The sequence below is a fragment of the Temnothorax longispinosus genome, chromosome 8 (assembly GCF_030848805.1).
Source record: "Temnothorax longispinosus isolate EJ_2023e chromosome 8, Tlon_JGU_v1, whole genome shotgun sequence".
Lineage (NCBI taxonomy): Eukaryota > Metazoa > Arthropoda > Insecta > Hymenoptera > Formicidae > Temnothorax > Temnothorax longispinosus.
In genome coordinates, this window is record NC_092365.1 from 586,063 (window position 1) to 603,484 (window position 17,422).

At 43.1% G+C, this 17,422-nt stretch overlaps 4 protein-coding genes across 12 annotated transcripts in view; 1 reads left to right on the forward strand and 3 right to left on the reverse strand.

Moving 5' to 3' along the window:
• Positions 1–6: 6 nt before the first annotated feature.
• Positions 7–3,109, reverse strand: LOC139818130 (bolA-like protein 3). Of its 4 annotated transcripts, none has more exons than XM_071786670.1 (4): positions 2,969–3,109; positions 669–795; positions 490–578; positions 7–387 (listed from the first exon to the last, which is right to left on the reverse strand). In XM_071786670.1, the coding sequence occupies exons 1-4, from the start codon at positions 2,978–2,980 to the stop codon at positions 322–324; spliced, it is 294 nt and encodes a 97-aa protein (XP_071642771.1). In that variant the 5' UTR covers positions 2,981–3,109; the 3' UTR covers positions 7–321. The 4 variants fall into 4 exon arrangements, with proteins under 4 accessions (XP_071642771.1, XP_071642768.1, XP_071642770.1 ...); XM_071786667.1 differs by lacking the exon at positions 2,969–3,109 and adding an exon at positions 1,260–1,942; XM_071786669.1 differs by lacking the exon at positions 2,969–3,109 and adding an exon at positions 1,329–1,737.
• LOC139818125 (sodium-coupled neutral amino acid transporter 7) lies at positions 2,083–4,932 on the forward strand. 2 transcript variants are annotated; one of them, XM_071786660.1, is made up of 5 exons: positions 2,083–2,205; positions 2,434–2,627; positions 2,971–3,331; positions 3,419–3,668; positions 3,863–4,932. In XM_071786660.1, the coding sequence occupies exons 2-5, from the start codon at positions 2,522–2,524 to the stop codon at positions 4,514–4,516; spliced, it is 1,371 nt and encodes a 456-aa protein (XP_071642761.1). In that variant the 5' UTR covers positions 2,083–2,205; positions 2,434–2,521; the 3' UTR covers positions 4,517–4,932. The 2 variants fall into 2 exon arrangements, with proteins under 2 accessions (XP_071642761.1, XP_071642760.1); XM_071786659.1 differs by having other exon boundaries at positions 2,162–2,627.
• On the reverse strand, positions 4,923–10,919 carry LOC139818117 (E3 ubiquitin-protein ligase RNF123). Of its 2 annotated transcripts, none has more exons than XM_071786642.1 (10): positions 10,512–10,919; positions 9,790–10,115; positions 8,644–9,627; positions 8,278–8,414; positions 8,060–8,163; positions 6,487–7,688; positions 6,003–6,331; positions 5,774–5,939; positions 5,556–5,702; positions 4,923–5,422 (listed from the first exon to the last, which is right to left on the reverse strand). In XM_071786642.1, the coding sequence occupies exons 1-10, from the start codon at positions 10,613–10,615 to the stop codon at positions 5,103–5,105; spliced, it is 3,819 nt and encodes a 1,272-aa protein (XP_071642743.1). In that variant the 5' UTR covers positions 10,616–10,919; the 3' UTR covers positions 4,923–5,102. The 2 variants fall into 2 exon arrangements, with proteins under 2 accessions (XP_071642743.1, XP_071642742.1); XM_071786641.1 differs by having other exon boundaries at positions 5,556–5,705.
• Positions 10,920–12,094: 1,175 nt separating this feature from the next.
• Positions 12,095–17,422, reverse strand: part of LOC139818116 (SLIT-ROBO Rho GTPase-activating protein 1) — a 60,346-nt gene continuing 55,018 nt past the window's right edge. For all 4 annotated transcript variants that reach the window (XM_071786637.1, XM_071786638.1, XM_071786640.1 and 1 more), the window contains one exon: positions 12,095–16,082. In XM_071786637.1, coding sequence (XP_071642738.1) covers positions 14,775–16,082 — 1,308 coding nt within the window. In that variant the 3' untranslated portion in view covers positions 12,095–14,774. The remainder of the gene's footprint in view (positions 16,083–17,422) is intronic.

The following is a 17,422-nucleotide window of genomic DNA, read 5'->3' on the forward strand; positions in this document are numbered from 1 at the left end:
TGGATATAAATATAAATTTCTTTTAACTTTATTTAAAAGCTTTACATTCTATAAAATATACGTTCTTTGTATCTTACATAAAATCTTCAGATCTTAATTGTGAATATAGTCCCAAGCTAATAATGGACTCGTTATACAACAACGTGTTTCAAATATGTGAAAATCTACAATCGTTTCGAATATCGTTCGAAATGAATTCTTAAATAGACTCGTCGAAAATTTTTGAAAGAAGAATTTAGATGCCCATTACTAACTTAAGCAAAACCGGTATTAGATATTTCTCCTGCAAAATTAATTTAACACGTGTCCAAGAGCTAAAATTTACACCTGTGGGATACTCGTGCGTATTCGCAGGCCATGCATATCTTTGATTTCTTCCTTGAGAACCTGCAATAACACAGATATTGATTACAACATAATACATATATTTTACTGATTATAACATGTCTAATTATAGCTTTTCCAGGAAGAAATTGTATCAAGCTTTACCTCGTTAATAATTCGATGCTGTTTTACCGTATTCAGTTCTTTGAACTCTGGAGCAACGACGTTTATGTCAAACATAGCACCGCATCCTCCTAGGATACAATTGTAATTATGTCAATCATTAAATATATTCTTCAAGGAACCTTTTCTCTCCTTAAAGAGTACCCACAAATAATTTTTACCTGATACGTCGGTAACTTCAATCAGCTGAGCTTGTGGAAACCTGTTCCTCAAGATGGATATCATTTTCTGCTCGGCGTGCTTACCCGCAAGCACACCATTGGATCCGTTCCATAGCCGAGATAGCAGCTGCAACAGTTTGGTTTTATTCGCCTTTTTCATTACAGTCTTCTTTAGTCTCATCGCTTATCTATAGCATGCGAAATATTGCTCAAGAGAAATAAGTAACATTTTTCTTTTATTTATCTATTTATAAGAACATTATTGGTATTTATCTGTAAATACTAAATTTAATAATTATATAAACATTACAGATTACATTTAATAATAAATTTATATTTCATAAATATATAGGTATATTTAATATTAAATATTCCTTTCCCAGACAATTAAATAAGAAGTTAACGAATCAGATAAGGGACTCAACTTAAATTTTACGACAATACACTCATTATTTTTATCAAAATCTAAGGTGAATTCCTTAAATTAAATATTTACCACAAATCATATATAATTGGAAATTTTGCTGAGAGCACGTCTTTATTAATTTTTTATATTTTATTATTTATTATTTATATTAATCGCCGACTGACACTGAGAGTTGATTGAGGTTTATCGCCCTGGGAAAATCCGGATCCAAGATACACGTGCTGTCGGCTTACCGATATACTGCGCGAGCTCGACGTGAACGCACGTCGAAACATAGCCGAATTAAGTCGTGACCTCCGTTTATTCCTTCTCGAGGCCTGATCGTCCCCAGGTCTTTTTCTGTTGAATATGATCGCGAAAATCGACGCCAAAATACCGCCCGATATCACCTGATAACGCCGCGCCGGTCGGTTCGGACCTAACCTCGACCGCCTCGCTCGACCTCCTCCCTCCTCCCTCCTCTACTTGCACGTGGTCAGGTTAGGTTAGGTTAGATTAGCGCCGATCAGCTGATTTCTGATTACTCACGAACGTCGCAATCAAAGATCGACCAAAATATACATATCTACCATCTGATTACGCAGCTGGTCATTTTTGCGTTTGTTTTTTTGTCTTGAATATACAGCTATCTTTTTTTCTTTTTATTAAATCAATAATTTAGATTAATTATAAAAGGTAAATAGAATGCAGAGGAAAGTTAGAGAGATCGAATCGTACATCGACAATATAATAATTAGACCATTATTTTGTCCTAAAAAAATTGTATAACATGAAACTAGAAAACATTAGCCTTCGAATAAAACTAACAATTAATTTACAACTTTATATTACAAAAAAACAATTTGTAACTTGAGATAAGATGCTAAGTTGTGACGAAAAAAAGGAAATGTAAGACTTGAAAATTGAGAGAACAAAATACTTGATCTTCGTTTGCAAAAAATTGTTTAAACGAAAAAAAAAAAAATTGTTAACACTAGTGCACTTTATTGCAACTATTGCACTAGTGTCGCACTAGTGTTGCACTAGTGTTGCACTAGTGCAGCCAAGAAAAAACGTGTTAGGAACGTAGTCTTGGTTGATTGAGAAAGATCAAAATCATCTGATCTCGAGGTAAACGTCCTCTGTTTTTTTTTTTATAGCGAGATGTAATTAAATCGGACGATCGGACCATATGGCCATGTGCAATGCAATGTGCATTCGATGCAGCGTTGAACGTAGATCGCGAAAAGCCTGATCAAATGATCACGATCACGTGTCGCAAGACTGGGACGTATTTCGCCCTTTTTTAAATACAATTTGTGCCTTTTTTTAACCGATTCTGACCTCTGCCCTGTCAAGTGTTCGCGGACTTTGTGCATCGGAAGGAGGAGAAGGAGAAGAACTGGAGAAACAAAGCGTCACAGTTCGATCCGCGATCGCGTCGAGTATGGATCATTTGGTGGGCGAGCCACTTTTCACCAACAATCTGCTTCCATCGAGTGGACCCGGTGGCCCGAGTCCCTCGGAGGCGCGTAACAATGAAACTCGAAGAGGTAATGCAATACTCAATAGGAACGATGTTACGACACGTGATACGTATACGAAGCGTTATCTTAATTGTATACGTTCCGAACGAAAACACTACCGAGATAACCGCACAAACATTGCTCTCACTTAATAAAATAATAGAAATCCCATTAGCTAATTAAATTAATATCTGTCTTTTACTTTTAATATAGTTAAGATAAACTAAACTGAATTTCAAGTTAAAATTAGAGAATACCTAGAAGATTCACCTGATTTACATTCAAGATTATAGAGATCTATTTTAGATGTATATCCAGAATGAAAGAGAGTTAACAATGAGACAAAGTAAATTTCTTGAATATCTTACAGGTGCTGGCATTTTGGGAACAATCTTTTTGATTGTGAACACTACGCTGGGGGCTGGATTATTGAATTTCCCGCAGGCCTTTGACAAGGCCGGTGGAGTAGGAACCTCCGTTGTGGCTCAACTTGGCTTTCTTGTTTTCATCACAGCTGCTCTGGTGATACTGGCCAGCTGTAGCAATAGTACAGGCACCGATACCATGCAGGACACGTTCGCTGGATTATGCGGATCCAAGTCACTTGCTTTCTGCGGAATATGCGTGGCTATTTACAGTTTCGGTTGCTGCTTGACATTCCTGATAATTGTTGGCGATCAGTTCGACAGAGTGTTCGCCACCTATTACGGACTTGACTATTGTCATACGTGGTAATTGTCGCGATAAAAGAAAAAGAAGAAAAAAGAATGCGACTTGCTAGATTGTTATTTAAGTGAAAAAACTGTTTCATTTTCTAGGTATTTATCCAGGCCATTCGTGACAGCTTTATCTTGCAGTATGTTTATATTGCCCCTATGCTTCTTTAAAAGATTAGACGTTCTAAGTTACGCAAGTTCTGTTGGTTGCATAACCATCGTGTACGTCGTATGGTTGATTATTTACAAAAGCATCACCATACAGAACGGTACTGTACCACCTATAAAAATCTGGCCGGATAATGGATATGAGGTTCTGCAGATAATACCCATCATTTGCTTCGCTTACCAGGTATACGAATTCTTAAATTTATGTGTTACCCTCCGATTAAAAAATATGATTATCTTAGGTTAAATACTATATTAACATTATAATTATTACACGCTTTATATAATAATAATAATTTTTATGCGATCTTTATCACTCTCACATAAATTATATGATTTAAATCGATATAAGTATGTACAGATATGCATATTTTACAGAGTCACATGACGGCAATACCGACTTATGCCTGCATGAAGGATCGTAATCTGTGCAAGTTTACCCTGTGCGCCGTTATCAGCATGCTGATCTGCTGCGGCACGTACAGTGTCGTCGGTTATTTCGGCTACGCCACGTTCGGGAGCGGCAAGGTCCCGAGCGATATTCTGCAAGGCTACACCGATAAGAGTGCCGTGGTGACCGTAGCGATAATTGCAATCGCGGTCAAGAACTTCACTACTTATCCCATTGTACTATACTGCGGCCGAGACGCGCTTCTCGGGATTTTGGATGTGAGCCTCGATCGAATCGGCGTCCGGGTGATGGTTACGTTGACCTGGTTCGTTTTGTCGTTGGTCATCGCCATTCTAGTGCCGGACATCTCGCCGGTCATCAACTTATTGGGGTCGCTATCAGCGATGTTCATTTTCATGCTGCCAGGCATCTGCCTCCTGCAGAACGTGTTCCTCGGAGATCCGGAATTGTACTTGAACAAGAACCGTCTGTTGGCCATCTTCGCGATCTTCCTGACCGCCCTTGGAGCCTTTGTGTGCGGCGTTGTGTTTATGGAAGCTCTTCAAGATCTACAGAAGACGCCGCTCAAACCGCCATTGGTCACCGGTTTTAGACAGCTTAGAGAGAGTCTGTGCGTTTGATAATAACGGTCATAACACTCAAAATAAACGTTAGACATTACGCGATCTGATAAACTTAGAGATTTATTATCATTGATAACAATCTGTTAACGGCGTGCCATGCTCTCTACAGATCTCACATGCAACTTGATTCGAATGAGACTGAGAAAGCTGATTTGCAATTCGACCATACTTTAACTTTCGTTAATGTTACATTAAGATGAAAAGATATAGTTAAGGCGTCAGAAAGACTGATATACATATATATACAATTTTTACCGATTAACTCATTTACACGCAGAATTGCGTGAAACTGATTCTTTTATACTTTTGACGTCTTCTGTTGTTTAAGATGTGCTCAAGAATATATAAGTATATTGTACTTGTGAATGTAAATAAAAAATTTTTTGTGATATTTTATACAACCTTTGTGTTAATCTCAATTTATCTCCCAGTTATTTCTCTCTCCCTCATATAATTCTTTATTGTACAATTAAAATTGCGGCAGTTTTATCGGGATTCGATGCTCGACGCATATATATCGCGAGAATTCAACAAATCTTTAATACAATATATGCAATTTGTGCGAAACAATCTTGTCACTGGATCAAGAAGTCGCTCTTGAAATTGGGAATTCGCTAGTAAAATCGTGCAATGTGTTCCCGCTTAGATCTTCAACCTTGTCTATGGTCGTTTTACAAAAGAAACATTCTCTGGTGTTGAGCAAATGGCGATCTATGCAGGTGCGGCACGTTTGATGATTGCACGGCTTAAATATAGCAGTAATGGGAAACGCGTAGCAAATTGTACAAGCATTCTCATCGTCACTGATCAATTTGGTATCGGGTAAGAGCACGTGACAAGTGTCGAGATATGTTATCATCTGCTTTACTCGGTTAATTTCTTCTGCCGTTACATCTTCCTGATCTGCAAAAAAAAGAACGAAATATTTTAATTTAAAATATTTTAATTATATATATATATATATATATTTCTTTTTATTATATATGTATATAATACTGTCATATATACGATCAGGTATAACTCACAAGATACTTACAGTTCAACAACGAGAATGGTTTTACATTCTTCGTCTTTGTATTTTTCAATTTTGTGTCGCCCAAAACGAAATGCAGAGAACTGATTTGGAAGCTCGGTTCTGTCAATAAACTTCGTGTAATTTTGGGCACTTCAATTGTCGATTTTGCTGCTAACAAACAAAAGTTATTGAGATTTATTTTATATGCAAATAGTTTTCTCACAAGTCTTGTAATTTACCTGCGAAATCCTTCATCTCTTTCTCAAGAAGAGCCAACAGAATACCAATAACAGCAGCTAATATAGGAAAGTGATCTATAGATTCTAAATCCGGTATTTCCAGTAACATGACGTGTTGAAAACAGTTCGTTTGTGAGCTCATCCTGTTCAACACTTGGCAGAGTAACTGAAATCACGACACGATTGTACAATTCGAAGGATCGATCGCGAAATAACAATTCTCACTCACTTGACACAATCTGGCCAATAAGATTTCGCTGGAAGACTGCGTGGGATCGTTGAAAACATCCCGGGCCACCATGGAAATCATTTCTAATACCCGAAGCAACGAGATAGCTAGGTCGAAGCAAGTGGCGCAGATTTTCAATTGTCTCGATTCGATAAACACTCGCTCCGGTCTCGACGACACGTTGTGAATCTCCTGCACCATGCCGATAAATTCGGAGAATGCCCAATTTAATTGATTCAATAGCGAGTTCAAGAATGGCGTGGTCACTTGCGGACTGCCCAGCAACACGTCCCTCACATGAGCTTGATATATTACCGATGGACACGGTTCTGAAACAATCAGCAAATCCTAAAGATACCACCGAAATAAAATTTGAACTTTAGAAAAATCCAAAAGACATTTGTCCAACATTTGTCACGCCTTAATAATATAGATTTAATAATAAGGATTAAATGTTTTACGTTAAACAAAGAGGATAACATACTTATAAGCTGATAGACAGATTCCTGTTGTTTCATGCCGATCTTCGAAAGATGTGGGCTCTTCTCGTATCGGAAGGCAAAGCCGTTACCCTGCCAAAATCTGAGCAGAACCCAATTCGATTGCGCCCATGCTCTATTCTCATATGGTTTCAACAGACTCGTCACGATCTTTATCCTGCTTTCGCGTGGCACATTCTCCAATGCCTCCAGCATCAATGGATTCGATACGAAACCAGCGAGCGCGAGTATCAGCACGTCCTTAGAATTGGCGTGCACTATGCGTGGATCGAGAAAGTGATCGCACAAGAACTCGGCAACGTTGCACAGCATCGTTCGATAATCCGGGATATTCTCGATCGGTGTGGTGGGATGCATGTGAGCGCGCAAAGTTATGATCAGATCAGACAGCGTCTCCAGATAGAAATCGGGCACAAAGCTGAACATGTTGCCCTGTTGACTGGCGGTTTGCAGGGTCAGCGTAACTACCTTTAGTAGCCAGGCCAATTGAGCTTGTTTCTCCTCTGAATACACGGCGGCCCTGATCCACGCCATGTGTCTCGCCTGCTCCGACAATTTCTTATTAAATATATCCGTCGTACGGAGCAGTTCTCTTTGTATTGCCTCTGCGTCGGGATCCTTCCCTGGGATAGTCTCCCGCTCGAGCCTCGCCTTGGTGTCGGCGATCGCAGTAATATACGCGGACATACTGTCGCGCAGACCGGCTACCTTGGCCAGCTGCTTTTTCGCTGCTACATGGTAGAATAAGATAATACCATCCAATAATTCCATCAACGAGATCGCTGGATCTGCAGGACCGTGACGTATTGGAGTCCTATCCTCTCTAGTATGCGAAAAAAATCCGAATCTCTCCAGTATCATAGAACTACCTTGGCTTCCCGATGCCGCCGGCGGGTTGATGTTAATTAAGCGAGGATAAACGGCCGCAGGTATAGCCGCGGGCAAGTCGACTAGTGGTCTCACGGCCGTGCCGACTACGGCAGCGTAAGTGTTATTTGACGCTTCATTTGTCGCTGTTGTAGTACGCTGCTGCTGCTGCTGCTGTTGCTGTTCCATAGCAACGATTACCTCATGATCCGGACCTAGGAGGCGTAGCAATTCGTTCCTGAATGTCTTGTTTAAGTGGGTTATTACGCCACCAAGTCTGTCGATTCCAGAGTAATTGATCGATGCATCGTAGAACGCCCTGCCCATTCCAATTTATAAGGAAATGCTATTACGTAAATTAAACGTCGCTCAATAATATTTGCGAATTATAATAATAATGATGTACGAAGCGGGTGCTCATGTATTCGGAAAAGAGAAGTAGAAAAGAAATTAAAGATCCTCAGATACATACCAATGTACAAATGCGCAGTTAATAAACGCGATAAACGCAACTAGCAATGTAAGCGTTCAAGCATTTCGATATTATTTCAGTAATATGTATAAAATATATGTATATAAGCTTTATGAGAGAAAAACATATTGAATTGATTGAAGGTTTCTACGTTACTAAAGTAGAGAGCCGATTCCTCTCGCAAGTGTGTCTGATAATTCTCGGTAATGCCTTATCACCTGCAGGGTATATAGACAGGACTTGTCCCAATTTCAGTGTCCCATAAAATTCTGAATGCAACCAGAAGTCGGTGAAAGCAACATAATGTGATCGGCAGGGGTGTCTGCAGAATTGGTAAAATGTCTGCAGGTTTGCTGACTGAATGCTTGATAGTTACGCGGACGAATCGCGCGTACAAGAGTCTCCGTATTTACTACTGTACACACAGCGTACTTACGCGACTGGATATTAGGTTCTCCTGAACGAAACGTTTGAATTTTTTCAAAAAGATAGTCCTCGACGTCGGCCTCTTGGCTGTTCCATCGGTATTATCTAACAAAGTGACTAGTAACTCCACTTGTAATGCTTCTACCTCTACAAAAAATACAAAGTATAACGTTACTATTTTAATCAATATTTTAAAGGTAAAATTTTAATATAAATTAAACAATATATCCTTTCATTTCACGAACATAATATAATAAAATAAAAAAATATCTTTATTTTCGATTATGTTATAAACTTAAAAATTACTCTATGTAAATGACATTGCAATTTACAATTGCAAAATATCTTAAAAGTTACAAGAAGCATTTAATCGTACCGGATATGGCAGCTTTGATGCGTTCACAAGCGTATAGATAACTAGTTTTGTTTGCCTCGATCGACGGATCCAAGGGATTAGTTTCCCACCAGACCTTCTCCACTACATCCGTCAATCCACCCTCGTCGAGCGGTTTTACGTGCACAAAGTTGGCAAAACGCACACGATCGAACAACAGGTGTTGTAGAAAATATTGTCGTGTGACGGTGTGCTGACAGATCTTGGTCAGCAGCATCAGGCTCTTGCACTGATCCGGGTATTCGAGTAGCAAGGAAACGTGTCGGAAGGCGGACAATAAATGGAGCACCGTACTCTCCAAGCACATCTTGATCTCGTGCTCCTCCAGGAACGTCCAAAGCAAATCCAAACAGACAATCGACCGCGTGCTGCGAACATTCGAATAAGAGGATTTCGTCGAGGAGTCATCGGTGTTTAGATCGCAGAGCGTCTGCATAAACGGCACGAAAACCGTCTCGGTGACGTAAGGAACGGTGAGCAACGGGCCGATATGTTTTAAGATAGATCTCGCTAGGCACATGAGGAACGCTTGGGCGCTCATAGTCTTATCCTCCAATGGAACGTTCCGCTTGTCAACGTTCTTTGAATATTCCAGCAGTTCGATCACTTGCGACAGCCACTGAAAGAGAAGCATGGCTTGCCGAACTTGCGCCAACGGAGGCGCTTGCAGTGGTTCGTAATCCTCCACGGGATATCTAAACGGTATGGAGCCAAAATTCGCCGTTAAGTTCTCGGTGAAGGCCAGGCTAACAGTGGGAAAATACGCAATCCCGGCGCCCATCGGTATATTTTCGAACGCTCTGCCCAGACTCCTGCCATTCCTATAGAAATCTATCGTTCCATCGTCCATGTCCAGCGCGCAGCCGATGATGTCTCCTGTTAACCAGGCTTCACCATACTTATGGGTACTCACATTCCATTTTCGCACACGATTTCCATCATAAGCGTATGAATTTGGCGTGTCTCCTGAGGAGGAAACAGTAGAATCTTATGTTAGTTAAATTTTAGCTCAACTAAAATAATCTACGAAAGTATTTCAATAATACTAGTAAAAGATGACGTTTATTGGAAATTATTGCAAGATTGTGGATCACAACGGCTAGGTTTTGCGGTAACATTTCAACGTACCGACGCCGTATTGCTGATTAAATTTACATTGAGCGGTGCCCCATCCCACTTGCATCACTCCTTTGGATCCAAGCTGCACCTCGTACATCCATTTTCCCTTAAACACTCCCGTATTAGCTCGCATTGTACTAAAGCTACTCTGTGAATTGACGCTTAGCCTGTCAGGGGAGACGATGCAGAGACCGTGATGCATAGACACGTCAAACCTAACGAGATGGGGACCTATACGACCCTCTCTATTGTCCGCAGAGTTCCATGTGTCGATATACAGATTCAACAGGGATTTTCTGATGTGCTCGTTCACCCAAGTCAAATTCTGGAATAATCTGAAATAAAAAAAATCGACTTGGCAATTGCAATTATTAATAAAAGACGTCGCTTTATATTAAAGTAAAATTCAAAAGGCATAAACAGAAAAATATAACAATATGATAAGATATAACGAGATATAACGTGATATGATATAAGGAGATAATGTGATAAAATGATATTTGTGTCATGTTTTAAATGATTTTGTTTTGACACATATTTAGATATACTCGCAACAAACAAGAAGCTTTTTTTAGCTATACCGTCATGTATTTTTTAGCATGAAGGTAAAACGGGAGAAGAATAAAAAGTCGTAGAACTGGGGCATTTAAAGCAGGCATGTGCTCGGGTTTTACAGGGATGAGGAAAGAAGTGAGATGCAGCTGCGAAAGAACGATTCCTACGATTCCTACCTAGATCGTCCGAGATGCTCGTCCTTGGGTATACCAGCGGCGGCGCGCTCGGCGGTGACGGGGCTCGCGCCGAAGATCCTGCAGAGAACCTCGTCCGCGTCCATCGCCGCTATTTATCGGGAAACCGGGAATTTACGTCTCGAACGGGCAGGTTAATCCGCGCCGCGGCACGGCATCGCCGGCCTTCCGCGAGCGAGCGAGAGCGACTTCGCGACCCCGAGCCTCGGGCCTCTCGTCCGCCGCGTCCGCTCGGCGTCGACGGCAGCGGCAAATAACGGTGACAGGATAATCGATAGGCGACGGCTCACGGCCCTCGCGGGCCTCGCGGCTCGCGGCGGTCTCGAGACTCTCGGGCTCATGCGAGCGCGCCCGCCGACGTCGACGTCGCCATGTCAGCGCGCGCGAGTATCCGAGGACCGAGTATGTATATGTATGTATACGTATGTAGTCAAGTATCCACGACGACGACGAAATTCCCACCAGCAACTTCTCGTTATTGACAAGGAGAACGGGGGGAAGGGGGGACCGAACCGGAGCGCAGCGCGCCACTGGCCTTCACGACGAGGAGGAGGAGGGATATCAGCTGATGCATCAGCCGATCGTGCGCGCCGTTTACTGCAGGGGACGCAGTGCCGGCACGGATGGTCTAAAAAAAAGGGACATAAGGGGCACTGACTGTGAAGAATACTTGAAAGTTTGTATAATTAGAAATTAAAGGAGATGAAGTGGATTGGTAAAAAGAACGATTGATGACGAACGTCACAGACGATCGTTGACGTAGAATTATCGTGGATTCGTCCAGCTGGTTCACGTCAGCTGCATTTAATCTCTTCTTTCGGGAAAACATATTTCATATGTGATTATACATAAAATATGTCTATATGTTTTTTTTCTTATATAATCTCTGTTCGATACATAAGAAAAATAGACTAATTAAAAAATAACGCGGTTTTTTCACAAAAAGTAAATGATTGCGATTAGATCACATAATATTCTATATATTTTTTATTTTCAATTATTACATTTTTATGATTATATATACACTTAGCATTTTTTTCGTAAAAAATAAACAATGCAAAAATTATCCTTTTAGTCATTTTTAAACTCTTCGTATTATTTTTCTATATATACGAACAAAGATTATGCAAGAGAAAGAGAATATATATACATATTTTTTATATAGTTGTATGTATATAAACAAAATTGTTCTCGATTATCTCCTTTAATATACTGGTAGAAGTGAGATTATCTGTAGGATAAATTAGCGATCTTACCTGGGATGTTTGATCTTGGCGAAGCTTCCTTCGATAATATGAGACGTTCATTATTCTTAAATATTTAATCGTCAGTGAATTAAATAAAATACAAAAAAATTAACATATTAAAATATACGTTTTATATTTCAGTAATATAAAGAATAAAATAAAATGATCATTCCTAAAAAAAAACCGAGAACTGTTATACGAAAATCATCGGGAGACGTTGCCGGAAAGCGTCTGGACGCAAAATCGGGATGGATGCGGATGGAAATCTGCCGACGCAGACGGACGAATGAGCCTCGTTCGTAACATAATAATATAACATAGCCTGTAAGTTCGTTTATTACGATATCCATATGTGTCATTAGCCTTAAATGGGAGAGATTATCGATTAAGCTATTACGCTCCTCTCGGATCATCCACTGATAAGACGTGGCTACACTAAATTATTATAATGCGTATTAAATTACCTTACGGATTCGTTTAAAAATCATTATATATGTATATCGTCCGGCGTGCGGTCGGCACCGCGTAAAAAGGAAAAAAACTGGAGAGATTACTAAATACAAAATACGCAGTCCACGGATGTAAGACGATAAAAAGAAAAGAAAAGGAGAGAACGACGGGGCAACGCTTGAAAGCCGGAAAACCGATTACGAAGATCGATAATCACGAAATCATTGTACAAGTCAACGTGAGCGAGGGGCGTATTCTTTTCGCTTTGGTATTTCATAGGTGCGGTGGGTATAGCGCCTGCAATCTTAAGCGATCCTAATTTCAACCAGCGCTATCGCATATCTCGAGTTTTTTTTCCCCCGAATTATTAGACGTACGGTTCTTCGACACGCCGACACGTCATTCTCAACGACAGATTTATTCTGTCGATTTCTTTATAGCCGACATGTCCCAGATACGCGTTACTAAAAATAAAACCTCTTCGTGAATTACAAATTACCTTTGTTCGCTTTGAGACTTTGAACGAACTCGCGTTCCTCGAATATTTCGGATTCAATTACAAAAAATTATCTAAATATCGAGGCAGTAAGAGGATAAAAGTCTGTTTCAAGTGTCGGTGGGATTAAAGGCGAGGACTCAACATCCTCGACGCGAATCAATCGTAAGTGTTCAGATATCGATAGAGATATCCGTGATAAAGATCGCGATAACGCTGGCGACGCTAGAACCGCTTAACGCGTGCTAAACATTTAGTCGATACACACATAAAGTGAGGGAGCGTCGCGCGGGTTTAAAGTTTAAACACGCGACTCCTGGAATTCGCTGTCGATTCGCGCGAATTCTGCCGAACGAACGGGGATTTCCTCGCGAATACGAGCTTACGCGGTATACATTTCTTTTCGCGTGTTAACGCACGTATACGATAATCGTTAAATCACGAGTATAAGTTTCTCCTTTCTTTCCTCCCTTCGATCGATTACAGAGGGTGATGGCGATGCGGAAATAACATCGAGGTGAGTTGCAGAGGATGTGTTGTCTCCTGTTTCTTTACATTTTTCCTTCCTCTCTCTCTCTCTCTCTCTCTCTCTCTTCCTCTTTTCCTCTCGGCTCGTTGGTAGCGGAAATGTAATAAGCAACGGCTTAATCACCTAGCTAGATCCTCCTTCCCCCTTTTCTCTCTCTCTCTCTCTCTGTCTTTAACTCGAATATATCGAACATCGCTGTTTGGATTAGTTTAGTACCTATAATTAAGATCGGCACGCGGTATACATATTAGTGTAACGTACCCTATTATGATAAACCTAACGATAAAGTCGCGGGACTCGCAGGACCCCGAGAGACTCTCTCTCCTCTCTCACTCTCACTCTCACTCTCACTTCCGCTCTGCGAGAAACAGACCTGGACTCACGGCCAAAGAGTTGTCTTGGGCGATGAGAAGGTTGTTGTGGGGAATGGCATGCTCCTTCTTTCTCCCTCTCCATTCCTTCTCCTTTCTTTTTTCCTCTCTTCTTCCTCTTCAAACTCATACACTCGCTCGCGCATAAAGGAACCATCGAACGTGCTCGTCGCGGCACGCGACTCGCAACGGTGTGCTCATCAAGTGTATAGTGATAGTAGCAGGAAAATTCATCATTGGCGTATACATCGGGCACGCGCTAAAAAATAAATTATACCGTCGTCCAACGTCCAACGTTACAAATTTACGTTCTTCGATGCTAAACGTCTTTCTCTCTCGTTCCTTTTCTCTCTCACACTCTCACACTCTCACTTCTCTTTCTCTCTCTCTCTTTCGCTCTTTTTCTCATTTTTTTTCTCTTATTCTTATCTTCGCTCGATGACTAGAAACGTCGCTTCGCGCGGATCATTTGGTAAAAAAATTATGCGAAAATGGAAAACATCTGTAGAAAAAATAAACTCGCCTCCGCGAGGATAGCGCCGTGGTCTCGCGATGCGCCCCGCTCGAACGCGCGCCGGATTTAGCATGCGCGGCGACCCGCGTCGCTATCCCGCGGCGGCTTTCCTTTCTTCCCGGGCACGATAATTAATACGGTAGAAGTCCTCGCGACTGGGCGGAGTAACTGGTCGATGGGTGGTCGCGCTTTCGTATATCGCTCTAAATCTACACGCTACACGCGCCTCGAGACGGCGAAATCACGAAAAATTTCGTGGCACGATCGGCTTGACGCCCCGGCGACGGCCTGGGTGTCCGATTTTGTTTTTTCTTTATCGCGTCTCCTCTGGATGATTCGCGTCTCTCACGCGGGATTCCGCGCATGCGAGAGGGAACGGTTATTGTCAAGTAACATCGTTCGAGAGCGACCGCGACTCGAGGGGACGCGGGATGAGAGCTCGCGCGTCTCCTCGAGACGCGCGCCGGTATCGCCGACCGACCTGGTCCTGGTATCACTTTCATCGGTGACCGGTGACTCGAGAGGAAACGCCCGGAAGAACGGTATCACCCGGCGATCGCCGGAGTGACAAGCGTGCCGACAAACACGTGCGAATAAACGTAAGCCTCCTCGGCTCCGCTCGGCGGTCATATGGCAATCTAGTTGGCCTGCTCCGCACTCTGCGCCTGCTTCTCGATTTTGCGCGCGAGCTCGGGGCTCATATGCGGATGCGGGAACGGCAGCACCGGTTTGCGCAGGATCGTCGGCTTGACCTTGACCTGCGGCTTGAACGACGAAACCACCTGGCTGCCGCCGGTCAGATGCATGTCGGCGAATTTGGCGACGATCTTGGGGGTGGAGCGCGGCGGGAGGGGTGACCTGAGCGGCATTCCCCCGCTGCCTCCACCTCCACCTTCCCCGTCGACGGCGACGGCGACGGCGACGGCGATCTGATTCGAACTGGCCGACCGGACGATCTCGTCGTTCTCCGCGTCGACGACGACTACGCCCGTTCCGTCGTGCTCCGCCGTCTCGATCCGCTTCAGCTTGTTGCTACCGGCGGGGGTGGCGTTCTCCGAATTCCCGGTCTTCGTGTTCTTCTTCAGGGTGCACTGGTTCTGCTTGGCGAAGCGCTCGGCGGCGGTGCTCATGTCCGGCGACTCCGGACCGCCGGTCGGCGACGTGGCCGCCTCCGCTCGCGAGAGTGGCGTTTGCTGCTGCGGCGCCAGCAAGGACGACGGTATCATCGTCTCCTCGTCCGAGCTGCTCAGGCTGCTGGACGATGCGGATTTCTTACCGACCGGGTCCTGCGCCGACAGCGGCAGATCCATCACCAGATCGGGCGTGTGCTTTTGCCGCATCTCGCGGAACTCCTGAGACGTACGGGAGTAGGACGATGATTTGGAGCCCGGCTGCGTCTGCGAAGTGGCGCGACGCTGCCAGAGCTCGCGATTCGCCGAGAAGTTCGTCGTCGTCTGGGGATCCTGCGACTCGTCTTCTGGCGTCACGATGGTCGTTGTCGTTGTCGTCGTCGTCGCCCCCGTTATCGTAGCGATCGTCGTCGTCATCGTTGAAGTTGGTAGAGAGTTCGCGTGCGACAGCTGCTGCAGCTGCTGATGTTGCTGGGTCAACATGCTCTCGCCGACGCTCTGCGACTTCCAATGCTGCTGCTTCCGGCCGGCGCCGCGTTTCGCCACGATGCCGTCCAGCGATGACATCGTCGCCAACACCGAACTGCTCCCCGAATCCTCATTCGTGACCTCCTCGTTGCTGCTACTGCCTCGTTGCTGCTGCTGCTGCTGCTGCTGTTGAACGGAGTTTGAGAAATCGCCGTCGATGGAGTCGACGTTATTTTCCAGGGCGATTTGGAGAACGCCGTCCGCGTTCCGTCTATGTTGCTCCGAGTGTTTCTCGTTTTCCGTAGGGGTGGACGCTCTGGCCGGCCTCGACGGAGTCACGGAATCAGCCTGCAAACAGTCACGGGAACAATCGTAGCGAGGCTTGAAGCGCGTACGCGGGGGGCTAAATGGGTGTGTGTTGCCTGAGTGAAGCCGACAGACGGGTCTCGTTTACTATTGCGGGTAATACGCAGATACTACGTCGTCTTGACCTATCAGCGGTCGTGCGCGCTGTAACGAGATACGAATTATTGTCGAATTATTATCGAATCACGTCTCCTCTCTTCTCACGTCTACAAGGGGTCTCGCCACCCGTGGATGTACTTTCGAACATACACAGTCACAGATAAACTTCATAATTTAAAATTTTTTTTATACTGAAACATCGATAATTTTAGAATAAATTAACGAAGACTTTTTTTCAGTGAATTATAGCGAAACAGGCAGTTTCCTGGAATTCCAATTTTCGTTTATATTTCTTTGTCTAAATTTCAAGTTGCAGATATATTTAATATCAAGGGAAAGTATAGCAAATAGTGGATCAGTTATAAATTTCATAAAGAAAGATGTCAACGACAGACTTGTAAAAGACTTTAGAAAGGTCATCCAATGGTAGTAGGACACCCTATATACAATTTTCCATGTAACAACGTGTATAGATAAAAACTGGGGAGAGTGAAATAATTCGTGAATAATTTACAACTGCACGATATAACGACAATGTGAGATATATGTGTGAATACCGAATGAAAGGGGTGCTGATTGTGTGATTGAACAAAGTACATTAATAAAACAATTGGTTCCAAGATATTTTCATCTAACAATCAAAATATCGTGTTAATCAAGGTACTTTGTAAGTAGTCTCGACACGATCGGTTCAGAAAGCGTCTGTAAAACTAATCTCGGGACACTTAATAATCGCTCGCATGCAAATCGGCGCACAAATATGAAGGGATGAAGTACACACACATAGAACAGTGCCACTTGAGGGACAGGATTAAAAACTGCTCGTAAAACTGAGACAGACACGTAAGCGGGCGCACGTACCGGCGTAATAAACGATGAATTAGTTTACCTCTTTTTGTCTCTTTACTGCCCCGGAGGGTTAATAATGGCTATATAAGGCTATTGCAATGGGTGAGATTACTCTCTTTACTCACCTCGCCAAGCCGAAAGGATATCCGCTGGAGACAAGCAGGCCCGCCCGCGCGAGCGGCATTCCTTTTGATCTCATCTACAGACCGAAGAGGAAGAATTCGCTCTACGAAGAAACTCTAGGAGACTCTCACAGAATCGACAAGGAGAAAAAAAATAATAAAAAAAAAAGAAAGGAAAAAAGCTCGAACACACTTTACCGCCGAAATCTCAATCTCGCGATTTCGACGACACAACACGACAATGATAATTAA